Raw genomic sequence first — 18,274 nt, 5'->3', positions numbered from 1 at the left:
TTTCTTCATCTATCTGCGCCGCGCGCTCTCTCTCTCTCTATCTGAAGCTTCTCTCATCCTCTCGATTAAAATTCTCACAACGAAGCTTCTTCTGTTTTTAGACCTTTCGCAATCTCCCTCATTTTTTTTGTCGATCTGAAATCACATCGTCCCCTCTCAGTAACAATAAAGTGAAGAGACTTGATAAAAAACAAAAAACGCAATCGCTCCCATTCTATTCGGAAAGCTTTTCTTTTACCTAGATTACTCGGTATATAGTCGTAAAGCTTGAGATTTGAAACCGAGATTTAACTGTGATGTTTTTGGTGACGCAACCTCGATATGGATTCGTTGCGCGGAGTTTATCGCGCAGAAGTTGAAACCCTAATTTCATGGGCCTTGTGCAGTCACTAGTCGTCTTCTTCTCCCTTTTTGCTGCTTTCTTGTACGATCGGCTTAAGAGGCGTTAGTAATGGCGTCCAAAGGTGGAAAATCTAAACCTGATATAGTAATGGCGTCTAAAGGTGCAAAATCCAAACCTGATAGTGACTCCAGAGCTAAGCGCCAGAAGGTTACAGCTCCTGATCCTAGTTTTCGTTTGTCTTCATCTTTCTCTTGTTATTCTACTTTTGAGTTATCACGATTTCGAAGACCCGTTTACCTCGAGTTTATTGAAGTGTAAACGGTTCTGTATTTTTTTCTTTCAGACGCTCGAAGCTCCTAAAGAACCACGCCGACCTAAAACTCACTGGGATCATGTGTTGGAGGAGATGCTTTGGCTGTCTAAGGTAATAGAAGGCTAGCTGGTTTGATCATTCAGCAAGAATTGGTATGCATGCATGTCTTTTCTCTACTAATTTGTGACCTTATGTAGGACTTTGAGTCTGAGAGGAAATGGAAGCTGGCGCAGGCGAAGAGGGTTGCTTTGAGGGCCAGCAAAGGCATGCTAGATCAGGCATCTAGGGAAGAAAGGAAGCTAAAGGTTCTCTCCTCATCCTCTCTTTACTCTTTCAGAATAGTTGCATACTCCAGCATTAGTATTCAAGTGAAAGTATTGCTTCTTACAGGAGGAAGAACTACGACTACGCAAAGTAGCCCTTAATATCTCAAAAGACGTAAAGAAGTTTTGGATGAAAGTTGAGAAGCTGGTAATTCTTTGATTTTCTCTCCCAGGCCTTGAATTTTAAGGTTTGCATTACTTCTGAGTATCTGAACTTGTTTTTCTGTGTGGACTGGCAACTTTATAGGTATTGTACAAGCATCAGCTAGTACGCAATGAGAAAAAGAAGAAGGCTATGGACAAGCAACTTGAGTTTCTGTTAGGCCAGACCGAGAGGTTACTATGGAAATTTCTTTTCATAGTTTTTTAATTCTGGAACATATTCAAAGACTTGAATTTAGCCTGTTGGTTTGTGTTAGGTACTCAACCATGTTGGCAGAAAATTTAGTGGAGCCTTTAAAACCTGGCCAAAACAACTCCCCAAATACTCTACTGGCTATTCAATCAAAAATTGATGAGGAAAGGGCAGAAGAGATACCTTCGGAGTTGAATGCTTGTGAGCACCACATTACTCAACATCGCATATGTTTACTGTAAGCAAATGTGAGCTGTATCCTAACAACTCTCCTGACACGGTAGCTGCAGGTCTGGATCCAGGAACTCTTGACATTGATGAGGATTATGATCTAAAATCCGAGGATGAGTCCGTGAGTTTCACTTTATAATTTAAATTATTATTTTCCCACTTATCCGTAGATAATGTGTATCACAGCTTGAATCTACCTGCACCTTAAAGAAAAGATGAGGAATAATTTGTTCATGCTCTATTTGTACGGAATATGATACCCATAGACAAATGAAATCAGCCTGCACCCAACATATTAGTTGTGCTCTATTTTTGAATAGTTTCTGTAGAGATTTATTGTTTATTTATTATTTATTCATTATGTATCTCTGTTCATTTGAAGAGTAATATGTTCCATATCTCATTTCTAACCCACAATTACACTTAGGAAGACGATGAAGATACTATTGAGGAGGACGAGAAACACTTTACCAAACAGGAAAGGCAGGAAGAGTTGGATGCCTTGCAAAATGAAGTGGATCTACCAGTTGAGGAGCTGCTCAGACGTTATACTGCTGGGAGAGGTTGGCATAACTATACACTCGATATTCATTGATTTTTTTCCTGCGTTTTGTCATATTTTATTTTGAATTATACAAGCTGTATCCTAAATGTCAACTATTTGAATTGCATCCTCTTATTGTGTAAGAGTTTGATTTTGATGCCCAGTTAGCCGAGAAACCAGCCCGGAAGAAGAAGAAAACAAAGCTAATCTGGCATCAGTTGGTGAAGAGCACATAGAGGGTGAGCGGTGTTAAGCCCTTATAATGTAGTTGAAGCAATGCAACTGCTCTTTGACTTCCTCTTTCCATTTGACATTTGCAGCGGACGAGAACAATCTTACAGCTTCTGAGGAAATTGAAGGGAGCCCAAGTGTTCGTCGTTCTGTAAGTTGTATGTCTTTTTAAAATCCCGTTGTCTGCTTTATCATGAAAAATCTAGCTCAGATGTAATATTTATCCTTCATTTTCAGAATGATAGCCGAGTTCATTTAGCAATATCGGAGACCCATTCACATGACCAGGAGCCAGGCACAATAACTGCCTCTGTGAAGTCCGAAAAGGAAGATCATACCTATGATTTCAACGACGAACAGGTAACTGTATCTGATTTCCTTTGTGTATCCTTTGTCAGAAGACCCTAACCATGTTCTTCTCTGCAATTACACAAATTATCTGATTCTGACTGCAAATGCTGAGCTTGCTGTTTTACTGTTGTATTCCAACATGTGCAGGAAGATGTTGACTTTGTTGTTGCCACTGGTGAGGAAAAGGTCAGCCTTTATCAAATGCCAGAGACTTTATTCTTTTATTCTGATCCTCGTACCTTTGGCCCCTGGGCTCTTGTCAAAGAAACTTTATGAATGAACATATGGATTCAAAGCTGTAGATTTTCTCTTTTGGTGCAGGATGATGAGACGACACTGTCCGTTGAGGAGGAATTGGCAAAAGCAGATAATGAAGACTCTGTGGACGAGGTGACAAGCCTATTGGTTGTTCTTATTTTTAGTAACTTGAAAACATTGTTAGCTAGAGATTTTTACAAACAGAAACTTGTCCCTGTACTGCAGATTGCTCTGTTGCAGAAGGAGAGTGAAATCCCTATTGAAGAATTGCTTGCAAGGTATAAGCAGGTATGCTTTTAAGTCATATGTGTGCTTGTGTTCAGTGGTTTTTATTTTATTTTTTTGTAACTGAACTTTCCTGTGATAGGATTTTGGTGACAAGGATTTGTCTGAAGATGACTCAGGATATTCATCTGCTCTCTCTGAAGATGACTCTCACAAAATCAGGCAGCAAGCTAATTCAGATGACGAAAACGTTGTTTCAACAGGATATAAGCCAGATTTGCAGCCATGCTCAGAGAAAGTAGAAGGCATATCCAATGAAATAACAGAGGATAGTAGTGATAAAATTGCTGATGCAGCAGCTGCAGCAAGATCTGCGCAGCCAACTGGATTTACCTACTCCACAACAAAAGTTCGAACGAAATTGCCGTTTCTTCTCAAGCATTCTTTGCGTGAGTATCAACACATTGGTCTGGACTGGCTTGTCACGATGTATGAGAAAAGGTTGAACGGGATTCTAGCTGATGAAATGGGTCTTGGAAAAACAATCATGACCATTGCTCTTCTCGCACATCTTGCTTGTGATAAGGGGATATGGGGTCCCCATCTGATTGTGGTTCCAACAAGTGTGATGCTTAATTGGGAAACTGAGTTTCTGAAATGGTGTCCTGCATTTAAAATTCTCACCTACTTCGGGAGTGCAAAGGAGCGGAAACTCAAGAGACAAGGATGGATGAAGCTGAACTCATTTCATGTATGCATAACAACCTATAGGTTAGTTATTCAGGACAGTAAAATGTTCAAGCGCAAGAAGTGGAAGTACTTGATTCTTGACGAAGCCCATTTAATTAAGAATTGGAAGTCTCAGAGATGGCAAACTCTATTGAACTTCAATTCTAAACGCAGAATTTTGTTGACTGGTACACCGCTGCAAAATGATCTTATGGAATTGTGGTCACTAATGCATTTTCTGATGCCACATGTGTTTCAGTCTCACCAGGAATTCAAAGATTGGTTCTGTAACCCAATAGCAGGGATGGTGGAGGGACAAGAAAAGATCAACAAAGAAGTTATTGATCGCTTACATAATGTCCTCCGTCCTTTCCTTCTACGGCGCCTAAAAAGGGATGTGGAAAAACAACTTCCTCTGAAACATGAGCACGTTATTTTCTGTAGATTGTCTAAGAGGCAGCGCAACTTGTATGAGGACTTCATAGCAAGCACAGAAACACAAGCTACGCTTAACAGTGGAAGCTTTTTTGGGATGATAAGCATCATAATGCAACTGCGGAAAGTTTGTAATCATCCTGATCTCTTTGAGGGTCGGCCTATTGTTAGTTCTTTTGATATGGCTGGCATTGATTTGCAGTTGAGTTCGAAAATCTGTTCACTGCAATTGAAAAGTCCATTTTCCAAGGTCGATCTTGAGGCTCTGGGATTCTTATTCACACATCTTGATTTTTCTATGACTGCTTGGGAAGGGGATGAGATCAAAGCTATTTCAACGCCGCCAGATTTAATCAAGCAGCGCGTGGACTTGAAGGATAATCCAGAAGTAATCCCTCTGAGCTTGATGAACCGCAAAAATCTGCAAGAGACGAACATTTTTGAAGAAATTCGAAAGGCCGTCTTTGAGGAAAGGGTTAAAGAATCTAAGGATCGGGCAGCAGCAATTGCATGGTGGAATTCTTTGAGATGTCAGAGAAAGCCTACTTACTCTACATCTCTAAGAACTCTTTTAACCGTTAAGGGTCCTCTTGACGATATACACCATCTAAAAGCTAATTGTTCATCTTACATGTATTCTTCTATGCTCGCTGACATAGTTCTTTCACCGATTGAGCGTTTTCAGAAGATAATTGAGGTAGTTGAAGCTTTCACATTTGCGATTCCAGCTGCACGAGTGCCTTCACCTGCTTGCTGGTGCAGCAAAAGCGACGCTCCTGTTTTTTTCAGTCCATCATACAAGGAGAAAGTTACAGATCTATTGTCACCTCTTCTGTCTCCAATAAGACCTGCTATCGTCAGGAGACAAGTATATTTTCCAGATAGGCGGCTGATACAGTTTGATTGTGGTAAGCTGCAGGAGCTTGCTATCTTACTAAGAAAATTAAAATTTGGGGGTCACAGGGCGTTGATATTCACCCAAATGACCAAGATGCTTGACATCTTGGAGGCATTCATTAATTTATACGGTTATACCTACATGCGTCTTGACGGTTCTACTCCGCCAGAAGAGAGACAGACATTAATGCAGCGGTTTAACACAAATCCCAAGATTTTTCTTTTCATCCTGTCAACCCGAAGTGGGGGTGTTGGCATCAACCTTGTTGGTGCAGATACAGTTATATTCTATGATAGTGACTGGAATCCTGCTATGGATCAACAAGCTCAAGATCGTTGCCACAGGATTGGTCAGACACGGGAAGTCCATATTTATCGGTTGATAAGTGAGAGCACCATTGAAGAGAATATCTTAAAGAAAGCAAACCAGAAGCGTGCGCTTGATAACCTTGTGATTCAGAATGGTGAGTATAACACTGAATTTTTCAAGAAGCTCGATCCCATGGAATTGTTCTCCGGGCATAAGGCTCTGGCCACGAAGGATGAAAAGCAAAAAAGCAAGAAATGTGGGGCGGAGCTACCTCTGTCAGATGCAGATGTTGAGGCTGCCTTAAAACATGCAGAAGATGAAGCAGATTATATGGCTCTCAAAAGAGTAGAAGAAGAAGAAGCTGTGGACAATCAAGAGTTTACCGAAGAACCTGTAGAGAGACCAGAAGACGATGAGCTAGTAAATGAGGATGACATTAAGTGTGATGAGCCTGCTGATCAAGGTGTAGCTGCAGCAGGGTCTTCTAAACAAGAAATCTCATTGTTACCGACTGAAAACAAGGATGAGAGAGCTGACATCACTATTTCAAGCCAAGACGAAGATACTGATGTACCGGATGATGTCAAGCAAATGGCTGCGGCAGCCGCCGCTGCTGGACAAGCTATCTCATCTTTTGAGAATCAGCTGCGCCCTATTGATAGATATGCGATTAGATTTTTGGAGGTATGGGACCCCATCATTGTTGAGGCTGCAATGGAAAATGAAGCGGGATTTGAAGAGAAAGAATGGGAACTTGACCACATTGAGAAGTACAAGGAGGAAATGGAAGCTGAGATTGATGATGGTGAAGAGCCTCTTGTTTATGAGAGTAAGTGTATTTTTTTCCATTCCATCCAATCATTCAACTCTTATTTCTACGTAATTGACAATGAACCTTGCCGATGATGTATAATGTTAATTGAATTCGTAGGCTGTTTTTTGTTTTTTTTTTCTCACATGAGATGTTAATGCTATTTTCAGAATGGGATGCTGATTTTGCAACCGAGGCGTACAGGCAGCAAGTTGAAGCTTTAGCTCAGCACCAGGTAAGATTAACTGATGCATCTGCCATGTCCTGCATTTCAGCTTGGTCACGTATTTACTTATCTTTGTAGTTGATGGAAGATTTGGAAAATGAAGCTAGAGAGAGGGAAGCTGCAGAGGCGGCTGACATGGATTTGACACTGTAAGATACTTTTGAACTCAAACAGCTCATTGTCAATATGGTTATCTAGGACAAGTCTGTTAGAAATTATTATGTCAGCATTGGTAGACAAGCACTGATTTCGAGATATTGGTTGAAATCATTTTTTCCACAGGAACGAAAGTGCCCATATACTTAAACCTAAGAAGAAGAAAAAGGTGAAGAAAGCCAAATATAAATCCCTGAAGAAAGGATCTCTGGCTGCCGAATCAAAACATGTGAAATCAGTGGTGAAAGTTGAAATTACGACTGATGATGATAATGAAGAATGCGGCTATGTGAGTAGCAGTGACTCAGACATGGGTTCACCGCATTTTCACAGGCGTATGAAAGGCAAGAAAAGAGAATTAATCGTTGACACTGAAGAAGAGAAGACCTCAACGAAGAAAGCGAAGAAGCACAAGAAGTCTCTCTCACATTCAGATATCAAATACAAGGAACAAAGTGCTCCGCATGATGAACTCGTTCCGTCAAAGCCGTCTGACAGTATGGCTGCTGATAATGAATTGAAACCGGCAAACAGGGGTAAAACTATAGGGAAAAAATCCATCACTTCCATGCCAATAAAGCGTGTTCTTATGATCAAGCCAGAGAAGTTGAAGAAAGGGAATCTTTGGTCTAGAGACTGTGTCCCGCCGCCTGATTCTTGGTTGCCTCAGGAAGATGCTATATTGTGTGCCATGGTTCATGAATATGGGCCTAATTGGAGTTTGGTTAGCGAGACTCTTTATGGAATGGCAGCTGGTGGGGCCTACAGAGGACGGTATCGCCATCCTGCATACTGCTGTGAGAGATATAGAGAGCTTATCCAACGACATATTTTGTCTGCTTCCGACAATGTAGTAAACGAGAAGAACCTCAACACAGGTTCTGGGAAGGCTCTCCTTAAAGTCACTGAGGTAAGGTTGATTACGCCGTAGCATTAGGTTCTGTGCATAGATCTAGGTTTTGTTCGTGAAATTGATACAAGAGAGAGACAGATTATTAGCTACTTACTAGTTTGTTTTAAAGTAGTGATGAACTAAGGATATTCTGTAATTCGTATTGCAAATGGATCGTGTTAGTCAACTGAAGAAGATTATGGTGGAAAGGAGATGGTTTTCACTAATATCTCATTTTGGTGCAGGAAAATATTCGGGCACTTCTAAATGTTGCAGCTGAGCAGCAAGATACGGAGATGCTCCTTCAGAAACATTTTACTTGCTTGCTATCATCAATTTGGAAGACGTCGACACGCACTGGGAACGATCAAATGCTCTCCTTGAATAGTCCCATATTCAACAGACAGTTTATGGGTTCTGCGAATCACACTCAAGAATTAGGTAGAAAACCTTTTCAAGGGATGAAGATCACCAGCTTAAGTAGCAAGTTGTTAGAATCCGCTCTCCAGGACTCAAGTATGAGTCAGCCACTCGATACTGTTTCCCGTTCTAGATTACAGGAGGATCTACCTATCAATAAAGTGGGATTAGACCTAACGTTGGAATTCCCACGTGGCAATGATGATTCCCCGACTCATTTTCCACCCATCGTAAGGCTATCTATTGATGGTTCAGAATCATTGAATAATGTGAATGACCCTTCAGGTGAAGATAAGCTAAAAGCATCTCGGGTTGCTGCAGAGAACCGTTACAGGTTAGGAACTCTAATAAATGTTGTTTTTCTTTCGATTTATCCATGTGAAAAGCTTTTGGTGATTCTTAGAGTAGTAGACAGTCACTTAAGTATCGGTGGTCTTGTTTGTAGGAATGCTTCGAATGCTTGTATTGAAGATTCATTTGGATGGGCTTCAAATACGTTCCCTGCAAATGATCTGAAGCCGAGAACTGGAATGAAAGTACAGTCCCTTGGGAAGCACAAGCTATCCGCCTCCGACACACCCAAGTCTACAAAAAGCAAACAGCGGAAACTCTCAGCAGCAGAGCAATTTGAAGTGGCATGGGTAAGGCCAAATGACCCGAATCTTAAGTTTGATTTCACACCTGCGGATAGGGAAGAGGAGGAAGAAGATAAGGTGGTTGCAGAAGAGATAGAGATGATAGGTTGTTCACATTGGTATGATCCTTCCTTAACCTTAGGCCTTGATGATTGCCCATTAGCTTCCGAATTCTCAGAAATAGAGTAGTAGAGGTCTTTTGTAAAAGTTGCAGGCGAAAATGCTGATGATTGTAGATGACCATTTTTAAAAACTCTCGGATGGGCTAGATCTTGTGTAAGGCAGAAAATGAAATGACCAGCTTCGTAGCTTTTTGTGTTTCCATCATAATATTGAATCTCAAATATACTGAGTCTCAAATATGATTCAATTCTACATTTGCTTCAGACTAGTTTACATTGTAGTTTCCCTAATCCGAGGCTTCGAGCTATAAGACAAAAATAGTCTCTCAATATACCCTAGTTTGAACATGTTCTCAGCCAAAACAAAAATCCAGTCGATGCAAAAATAAGACATTATGTTCTAGAAAGTTTGGTTATCCAGATAGTTGAGCCACTCATTGTAATCATCTAACTCTGGTTCAACCAATCGGCTACATAACTCGTGATATGATTGCCCATGGATTTCTAGCGACTCTGGTTTAGGTATAGGAGGAGATGGAATCTGGTGATCTTCAAAAAGAAATTCTAGTGATTGTGGTGCATTCACCTCAAATCCACATGCCATATGCTCCACCAAGATTTCCTCAAAATCATTCTCCTGATTACGCTTCTCGCTGTTAATAGCGTCGTCGTTAGAGACTGATGAGTAGGAAGATGAGGAAGAATAGGAGATGGAAGAGGCTTGAAAGGTAACATCTGATGCTGATGAGTTGCTCTTTATCAATCGTTTCTTGAGGTGAGTGTTCCACACGTTCTTGATCTCGTTGTCTGTTCTTCCCGGCAAGTGTGATGCGATCTTTGACCACCTGATCAATCAATGCATTAGTTATACATCTTGCTTCTAAATACTTTTAGATGGATGATGATTGTGATTAGGGAGACATGGCTTTACTTGTTTCCATGAGCTTGGTGAAGGTGGATAATGGTTTCTTCCTCCTCTTTGGTGAAATTGCCTCGTTTGAGACCTGGTCTCAGATAGTTTATCCATCTTAATCTGCAACTCTTCCCGCATCTCCTCAATCCTATTTTCTTGCAGATAAAATATACATTATTAATCAGAAACACCAAAACTACAAGCTTCGAACTTGAAACCGTATTTAAACTACTTACTGTTTCTTCGACCCAAAAAAAAAAAACTATTTATATCAAAATTTCATCCCATCTTCCGGAAGATCTGTATAAGACTTGCCTATTCAACTTTAATTTTTAGAAAATAAAGGTAATATACACGAACGTTACATATTGTGCCATTGTGGTCAAACATCACCTCATATTTTATTCTTAAAAGAAAAATATCTTTCATTTATATATGGAATTTAAAAAAACACCAAATTCATAATTGAAAAATGTATAATTACAGCTTGGATGAATTAAAACTCCCAAAATTTATTCTTAATTTTCATTGTTTAATTATGTAGAAATTGTAACGAGTCTATGAATTTCTCAAACAACAACCACGAAAATAACCAATATGTATTTTATGAATTTTAAAAAAAAATTGTTATGAAATTTGAGAGTCTGAAGGGAATTGGGGGGTTTTTGTTCTGTATGTATATATAATTTAATCAAGAACAGGGTATATCTCTTAACCCGCAAAAAAAAACTAACTAACAGATTGTATGCATCTTTGACCCCCAAAAAAAAGATTGGATGGGTGAGACAGCATGAAATTATATAAACAAATTTATGTAAAAATACATGAAGATGAAAGAGATAGTGAACATGCAATGTGATAAGAGTCTAACAAAAATTAAAATTTAAGAAACAAAAAAGAGAGTCGTGATAAAAGGACAGACCAGCGAGTTTGGGGAGAGATCTCCAATTGTGATGACCATTTTTAAGAATAAAAGCTCTGAGTCTTTCACTTTCTTCATCACTCCATGGCCCTCTCTTCACTTGGCTATTGTCACAGCATGGTGCTCTTCTTTTCCCCATCCCACACACACCGACTTTAACTTTTCAGAGAAAAACTGATAAATATTCATGTTTATATACACACATGTACGTGTCATCCTCACATATAATGGTTATAAGACCACGAGGGTCATGCCACTTATTATTTTTCGAGTAAACCTTCTTGAATCAATTAATGGAATTTGAGTATCTATTTAGCATATTTTATATGTATGAGTTATATTTTTAATTATTTAATTAATAATTAAATAGTGACATTTTATCTTTTGACAGATGTACTGCAGTTTTAAACCCATATATTCCTATATAAAAAATTCACACTATATTTCCTTTATTTTATCAACTTTCTTTGATATTCAATTTTATTCTTAAAGGCTAGAAGCATATTAATTTATTAAATAATTATTTATTTACACAAACTGTTGTAGTGTGGAAAGTTGGAATTTATATCAAAAGATTAGAAAGTCTTCCTTTAAACCGAATTCATTTCTTTTCAAAATAAAACATATAATAACTACTTCTCTTTTGTTGGCAAAGTAAATATACTGACCATTAGTTCAGACGAGACAAAAAAAAGAAGAAGAATATTGACCCTTAGTTTTTTAACCCAAAAAAGAGAATATTGACTAGTAGATTTCATCTTGTCATGGATATGGAACTTGAATTTATGTTATTTATGCAAAGCGTTAAAATTTGTACGTTTTTGTGTCAACAAAATTTGCAAGATTTTATTCTAAAAGAAGAACGAGTAAATAAGTATGGAGATGGTCCATATATATATATATAATGACAGCGATATATTAACCTGTAAATTAGTTGACAAAATAAAAAAGATTCATTTATCGTCAACATTCGAAGGTAAACAAGATAATTAAAAGAAAAATAATGAGAGAGGTTTTAAGAAATTGTGGAATACAACAATAAAAGAAATTATGTGAAGAGATGGAGGGAATATATGAATATATGAATTTATGAATTTATGATATAAGTGAAGTGGAGAGGAGAGAAGATAAGAGTAGAATGCATCATGATACCGTCCAACTTCAACTTGTATATTTATTTATCTAGTAAGAATAAAAGCAAGGATGTGAGCTTCTGTTGTGTGTCGCCTCTGTACAGAGCACACGACGTCGTTTAACTTGTTCAAGTTTCCACGTGCCTGCCCTAAGACTTGATAATAATTTATGTTCATTTGGTTACAAGAAAATTGAAGATCGAATTTGTGGATTAATGGGCTTTGAACCTAAAATCGGTCCTAAAATAGTCCTAATAATAGATATTTTAAACGCAGCTCAATAACAAAAGCCCATCCGTATGTTGTCCCAATGTTAATCTCAATTCTTTTTGTTTGGATGGATAATGTAATCTTCAACAATCGTCTTTTAATTAAGGAAATAAAAATCATAATTTTTGTCCGGTGTTGTCATTTAAAACAAAACAAAAAAAATATGTATGTGATGCACATGCATGTGAAACATTTTCTGATAGTAGAGTTGCTCACTTGTATGGAATACTCGGGATAACTGCATTTCTACCAAAAGAAATAACTGACGATGTTTAAACTATTATTTCGTTTCTTATATTAAGTGTGACGGAGCAAAAGAGTTAAGTAGAATGGCATATTTAAGATAAAGATATGATTTGAGTATAATCAAAATGTGATCCCAACTGATGGAAAGAGAGGCTGAATAGAAGCTTAAAGAATTGAATCAATCATGAGGTCACCCGCTTCCTCGGAAGCAACATAATCCCAGTTCATACTTGAGATGACCTGCCCAATATTCTTATTACTCCGCCCTAGCAATTCTTTTTTATATAAGTTAATTATACACTAAAATGATTCTCATTTCTATCACATTTTCGTTTACCGCTGAGAGATGCTTGATGATGAAATAAAATAAAAAATAAAAACTTTGTTCTAGTCATGAAGAACAAATCGGTTTCACACTCAGACGGTCATCATAATTAATATTCATTATAAAAGAAATAGAAAAAAGTAAGCGTTTTTTTTTCTAATGAACATTAATTATGAAAACTTTCATATAGTTGTTTCTATCAGACCAACTGTAATCAAAGATCTCTCCAACATCACTTTTCAACGGAATTAAAGATATCGATTTGAATCGGCATATATGGCTCGATGATTTTGACTATGGTTTTTCTTTAAATATACAAGCATTGAATCTAATATCACAATGTACATTGATGTAAATGTGCTTACACCGACCTTTTAAAATTTCTGGTCACCTTGGATAGTTGGATCAGTCGATCGAGTATAGTGTACATGTGTATATATATGTATATATATATATTATAACGTATTAATTGACAATAAATAGAACAAAACAAAAGAAACATACAATAAATGATTGACTGTGAATTGCTCTATATATAACGCGCATGTGATGGTGCAGGTGATGCAACATGGGAAATCATATAAATGGACGAAATTTCCAACTCTATTATTACCCTTCCTCAGATTGGTCACGCAACAAATAATTAGTCTTAATTAAACTATCATTCTATCAAGACTTTGGATACATATTATCATTGGGAATCCATAGATGTGGGACAGTTTAACTTCCACATGTAGTTCACTCGGGTCGTATAAAGCATATTTACACATGTGCTCTCCTATATACTGTATATGTGTTATTAACATAAAACAAAAGTTACCTGAAAAGATCTATAACCATAATGTGTGTAAATGATTTACGCAAATGATGCTTCAAATGCAAATAAAGTGATATCACACATTTACATTTATATATATAGACTATGATATTGGCTTTTTCAGCGATCTCATTGGTTTAGTGATTGAATATTTACCATGTAGCTGGTGGAGTTATTTTAATGGTTCCAAGATTTTGCATTACAATTTAATCATTCATTCTTAATTAATTCTCTATACACATTAAACTACAATAATATCCAGCTCTTTGACGACTTGTTTGGGACTTTTTGGTTGTATAATAAAAAAACAAGTTTTTATATATAGTTTTGTTGCCTAGGCATTGTATATATTTGACATGGCATCAAGTTTGAGATTAATGTGTTTGGTTCGGAGAGGATGGAACTACATATGCAGCACATGATTTTGTAACATATACGGAAAATTCATTTATTCTTCAGTATTTACTTTGCATTGTGGCATATAATACCATACTTAGATATACGGAATATATATAGACATATATATATATATAGAGGAAAAACAAATAGAGATGTACCGTATATGTTTTATTTTATTTGTCAAGGATACGATAGTTAAAGGCTAAAAGCCCAAAAGTAACAGGTAAAAGCTAAAGAGAAAATATTCTAGTAACGGCTGCATTATATCATATCCCTATGAATATTTGCATTGACGAACTGCCCCTCCGGTAATTTCGGTGAAACATCAAAATCACTCCTTTTTTCTTTCTTTTGTAAAAAAACTCTCTTTTTGTTTTGCTCAATCTGTAGAAGAACTGAAAAAAACTGGAATCTTCATATAACATAAACCCAGGAAATTACGCTTACATTAAAATTCCAAACTGTAGCAATTTCCATACATCTTCACAAGAGTTTCAACCGATTTTTAAACCGGCGAAAAAAATTAGGAAATTTGCCACAACAATTTAAAGAAAAAATCCAGAAAAGAAAAGCCCTAAATTGTGGCTCATCTTTCCCCTTCCCCTTTTGATTTCAATTTTCATCATCATCGTCATCATCAAACGAATCCAGAAAGAAAAAAAAAATTATATACCTATTTACATCAACAACAAAACAAGTATTACTCTGTATCTGAACCCCCAAAAAAACGCAGATCCATCTCTCTAACTACCAAAGATTCGTGTCTTCGTCAAATCGTCTCGTCGCCGATTAGATCTTGGAGGTCACTTGGCACCGCTAATCCAAGACGAAGCGACTCCATGATGCGCTCGAAGACCAACACGTGGCAAGGGATTTGTAGCACTCCTTTTTGCTCGTATCCGTACTCTTGAGCCGATCGGTTCAACAAACCGATGAAAACCGGGTGGTTAAGTAGCTCCGCGCTCACAACGAACCTCTCCATCTCGTCTCCGACGTAAACCGGCACGTGTCCTTCGGGAACCGAAGCTGTATTCTTCTTTGCGCGGCGAGCCACCGATGAACGGAGAAACGACTCGGAACGGCGGTTCGGTCGCTGCGAATCAGACCGGAGGAGACTGTACTGAGCGGAGTCGGCTACGCGGGAGAGACGGCGGATCAGATGCTTCATCTTCGTGGTGTGATTTGAGAAAGAGAGGGAGAGTGAGAGAAAACTTGCAGAGTGCTCTGAAACTGATTGCGAGTTGAGATTCAATGGGAAGATTTTGTGAAGGAGAGTGAGGGAAGGGTTCAGATTTTATATAGAGTCGAGGGTAATTTTGGAATTTTATGTCAAAATAAAGTGGGTACGGGGAAGGAGTACTTGCCAGGTACACTTACACGCAAATTTTCGACTGACTTTAAAAAAAAATGTCTTAAATCTAAACAAAAAGAAAATAAATCTTTGATTTTGAACGATTGGTTTAAATCTCTTGTTCTTAAATTTTTTTTTTTGTTTTATCTAAATAACTGTTGGATTTCTTTCTTTCTTTTTTGGTTAAAGGATAGAACTGTTTTGATTTTATTTTTTTTTTGTTGATGAAATATAACTGTTTCGACTACATTTATGACGACTTACTTTAACTACATAAGTCCAATTTTAAACTAAAAAGGAAATAAAAACATATGTACCGAATTATCCATGGATGTGATTCTTTCAAATTATTGTTCTATGATTTTTATTCTTTTCTATAACTGTTTAGATTTCAATAACTATAAAGATGCATTATCTTAATATGCGTATATTATTTAGTGATAAAATTATTAAGTATTTTTGATAATATGATTATAGATAACAATTAATTTAGATAGGTGGTTATTCTATCAATCATTAGAAAATTAATTATAGGTTTTTAAAGCATATCGTGTGAGTCATATGCCAAACGAGGTTCATGAGCAACTAAAAATATATCGTTCTCGATGCTGTAACGTTTACAAAAATCAGAGAACCAAAACAAAACAATAACATTCTAATTACTGGTAAGTGGTGATTCACTACAATTTAATCTAAGCAGTCATGAACAGTGTATTTCAATATAAGTATATATAATATTATAATATATATATCTTGCTTTAGATACACACAACAACAAAAATCTTGCTTTAGATGCTTCCATATATATTTATTTCCACGGAATGTGATCATAGATTGGGTTATAAGCTAACAACATTCCTGCGCTTATCATATTCAAATATCAAAATATGAAGATATATAAAAGCATCTCCAACCGTGAACTCAAAAAAAATGGTTCATAGGTTTTTTTTTAATTCTTTTTTTTTATAAATCGGATGAATCTCAACCAATTGTTGCACCTCCAACCATGAACCCCAACCAATTTCATCAAAAACCCCTAAATTTTATTAAATCGAATAACTAGAAAATAATCTCCAAATGACGAAACCCTAATTCTAAACAATGAAATAATAAGCAGAACGAAGCTCGATCGATAGTCTACTTACCTTTGGTTCCGAGATCGGTGAAAACTGGCTTGAATAACCGGTGACAGTGTCGAGGATGTCGATCGGCGAATATCTCGACAAATAGGTGGAGAAGGTTTTTTTTTCGAGTCAAAATTTTACAAAGGGATTGAGAAGACCCAAGAAATTTTTTTTTTCCCACCAAGCCACTCATATTTCGCCACGTCGCCAATAATACTGGGTGATACGGGCTCAAAAGTATGACTCCACTCATACGGGATCAATCGAAATAAGTTCATTATATTATTTTTTAATCCACAAAAATGAGCAACCCCATTTGTGAACCTCTTATGAGACTCCGTTGGAGCTGCTCTAAGGGGCAGAGATATATCACCTCGTTGTTCCATACTTCCATATTAAACTAAGAAAGATTAATGAAATGTTGTGGGAATATATTTCATCTCTGTAATCTTAAAAAACATACAGTTATCATTGATCATAGTGTTGTGTCTGTTAATTATGGATAGTATCACAGGCTCTATAGAACCATTGAACTGTGAAATATAGATTTCCGTCAGGTCATCATCATCATTTAAGTTTCTCGATGTAGCCTCCTTCTCGTAATACACCGCTTCTACCGGCTGCTACATATGCTGGATTTTTAATAAATCAAATATGCTGAAACCAAGGGTGAATAACTAATTATTCTGAATGGAAAATTTCTGAAACAAAAAAAAAGGGTCGAGGTTCGACTTCTGTTGACCTCAGGCTTCTAGAATTTGGACCAAGTGATTAAATATGAACCATTCGCAGTGTAATATTATGGATTGTCTTTGAAAGTCAGATTATACAAGTAGGTCTATACTCACCCTCAACGACTTAAAAGACTTCATTATTCATTTTGTTTTCTTCTGATCATATTTCAGACCCTCACGTTACCATCGTTGAAAACTAAAACAAACATTAGTTACTTGAAAGTTTCCATTATGTGTAACATATATTTTTTTCGAAATCTATATATCAATCACTGTACTGTCTACTATTTTCAGATCAGAACTAATAAAAAAAACTAACAAATTACGTTTTCATGGTGTAGACACAAATCTATCACTTTCACAATATATAAATAAGCCATTCGAGGACAGAATTGTGATAATTAACGCCGAGACTACGCACAATATATAGTAACGTCTTGACTGAACCAAACTATATATAGAGAAGTGAGTCATACTTTACGACACGTATTACTGTTGATTATATATAGACAAATAGAAGAAGCCATATCCTACTATGCAATTAGTTATGATAGAAGGTTTCTGATGGGACCTTAAAAACTGATATTGCCCAATTCTAATAGTATATGCATTGCAGTGTTGTGACTTTCGCATATACAGCTTTTCCCATTCTATTATTTTTTTAAAAATACTTTGGCGCGTGGAGTTATCAGTATTATACAGCGTCGTAGTAATGCCGTGCGTGGATATCATGGAAGACCATCACCATGTGTATGTTAGAGAGAGAAAAAGTAAAGCAGAATCGGTGTGTAGGATCATTCTCCATTCTGTAAAGATTAGAACTTTAAAAGACAAGGATATGATGTGACCTAATTTTCTCTGGCCATCAAAAGTCTCTGTCCCTTTACTCGACTTGGGGGTTGCAACTTTAGACCCCTTTAGTCTCCTAGCTTTATTCTAATTTATACATATATATAGCTAGCTATACGATACCACATATATGGATTAATCAAACTAAAGTAGTCTCGTACTACAGTTATAAATATATTATATACTGCCATGCTTTGGTATATGCTTCGTCCAATTTAGAAATTTGGAATTCCCACTTAGTTTTATGTTTTACCGCAATTAGAATTTTAACTCCATAAAATATAGATTAGATTCCAATTAGATATATTAGTTTAGCTTGTAAAGGACATTAATTAAAAAGGAAACAATGAAAGCAAAGAAGCAATCTTTAAAAAAAATATTATT

General features: G+C 36.8%; 3 protein-coding genes across 4 annotated transcripts; 1 reads left to right on the top strand and 2 right to left on the bottom strand.

Moving 5' to 3' along the window:
- The first annotated feature begins 25 nt into the window (after positions 1-25).
- LOC18025082 (protein PHOTOPERIOD-INDEPENDENT EARLY FLOWERING 1) lies at positions 26-8,957 on the top strand. Of its 2 annotated transcripts, none has more exons than XM_024160005.1 (20): positions 26-550; positions 687-767; positions 854-961; positions 1,047-1,127; positions 1,227-1,315; positions 1,399-1,535; positions 1,625-1,686; positions 1,993-2,128; positions 2,274-2,348; positions 2,430-2,491; positions 2,578-2,700; positions 2,839-2,877; positions 3,013-3,081; positions 3,175-3,237; positions 3,317-6,374; positions 6,527-6,591; positions 6,661-6,731; positions 6,865-7,648; positions 7,876-8,384; positions 8,496-8,957. In XM_024160005.1, the coding sequence occupies exons 1-20, from the start codon at positions 452-454 to the stop codon at positions 8,872-8,874; spliced, it is 6,090 nt and encodes a 2,029-aa protein (XP_024015773.1). In that variant the 5' UTR covers positions 26-451; the 3' UTR covers positions 8,875-8,957. The 2 variants fall into 2 exon arrangements, with proteins under 2 accessions (XP_024015773.1, XP_006407291.1); XM_006407228.2 differs by having other exon boundaries at positions 1,619-1,686.
- A 229-nt stretch (positions 8,958-9,186) lies between these two features.
- Positions 9,187-10,847, bottom strand: LOC18025081 (transcription factor MYB10). Its single transcript, XM_006407227.2, has 3 exons — positions 10,643-10,847; positions 9,739-9,868; positions 9,187-9,652 (listed from the first exon to the last, which is right to left on the bottom strand). The coding sequence occupies exons 1-3, from the start codon at positions 10,779-10,781 to the stop codon at positions 9,208-9,210; spliced, it is 714 nt and encodes a 237-aa protein (XP_006407290.1). The 5' UTR covers positions 10,782-10,847; the 3' UTR covers positions 9,187-9,207.
- Positions 10,848-14,251: 3,404 nt separating this feature from the next.
- Positions 14,252-15,141, bottom strand: LOC18025080 (auxin-responsive protein SAUR72). The gene has a single exon (XM_006407226.2). It carries the CDS (start codon positions 14,998-15,000, stop codon positions 14,602-14,604), a length of 399 nt encoding a protein of 132 aa, XP_006407289.1. The 5' UTR covers positions 15,001-15,141; the 3' UTR covers positions 14,252-14,601.
- Between the last annotated feature and the right edge of the window lie 3,133 nt (positions 15,142-18,274).

The sequence above is a fragment of the Eutrema salsugineum genome, unplaced genomic scaffold (genome assembly GCF_000478725.1).
Source record: "Eutrema salsugineum unplaced genomic scaffold, Eutsalg1_0 scaffold_13, whole genome shotgun sequence".
Lineage (NCBI taxonomy): Eukaryota > Viridiplantae > Streptophyta > Magnoliopsida > Brassicales > Brassicaceae > Eutrema > Eutrema salsugineum.
Note: the sequence above shows the minus strand (reverse complement) of the source record. Positions and strands in the feature narration are given on the sequence as shown.

Coding starts and splice junctions, on each gene's coding strand:
- LOC18025082 (XM_006407228.2), top strand. CDS start 452: ATGGCGTCCAAAGGTGGAAAATCTAAACCTGATATAGTAATGGCGTCT. Junction 1,128..1,226: donor GGATGAAAGTTGAGAAGCTG/GTAATTCTTTGA, acceptor GCAACTTTATAG/GTATTGTACAAGCATCAGCT. Junction 8,385..8,495: donor GCTGCAGAGAACCGTTACAG/GTTAGGAACTCT, acceptor TCTTGTTTGTAG/GAATGCTTCGAATGCTTGTA.
- LOC18025080 (XM_006407226.2), bottom strand. CDS start 15,000: ATGAAGCATCTGATCCGCCGTCTCTCCCGCGTAGCCGACTCCGCTCAG.
- LOC18025081 (XM_006407227.2), bottom strand. CDS start 10,781: ATGGGGAAAAGAAGAGCACCATGCTGTGACAATAGCCAAGTGAAGAGA. Junction 9,869..10,642: donor ATCTCTCCCCAAACTCGCTG/GTCTGTCCTTTT, acceptor GCAAGAAAATAG/GATTGAGGAGATGCGGGAAG. Junction 9,653..9,738: donor CACCAAGCTCATGGAAACAA/GTAAAGCCATGT, acceptor TTGATTGATCAG/GTGGTCAAAGATCGCATCAC.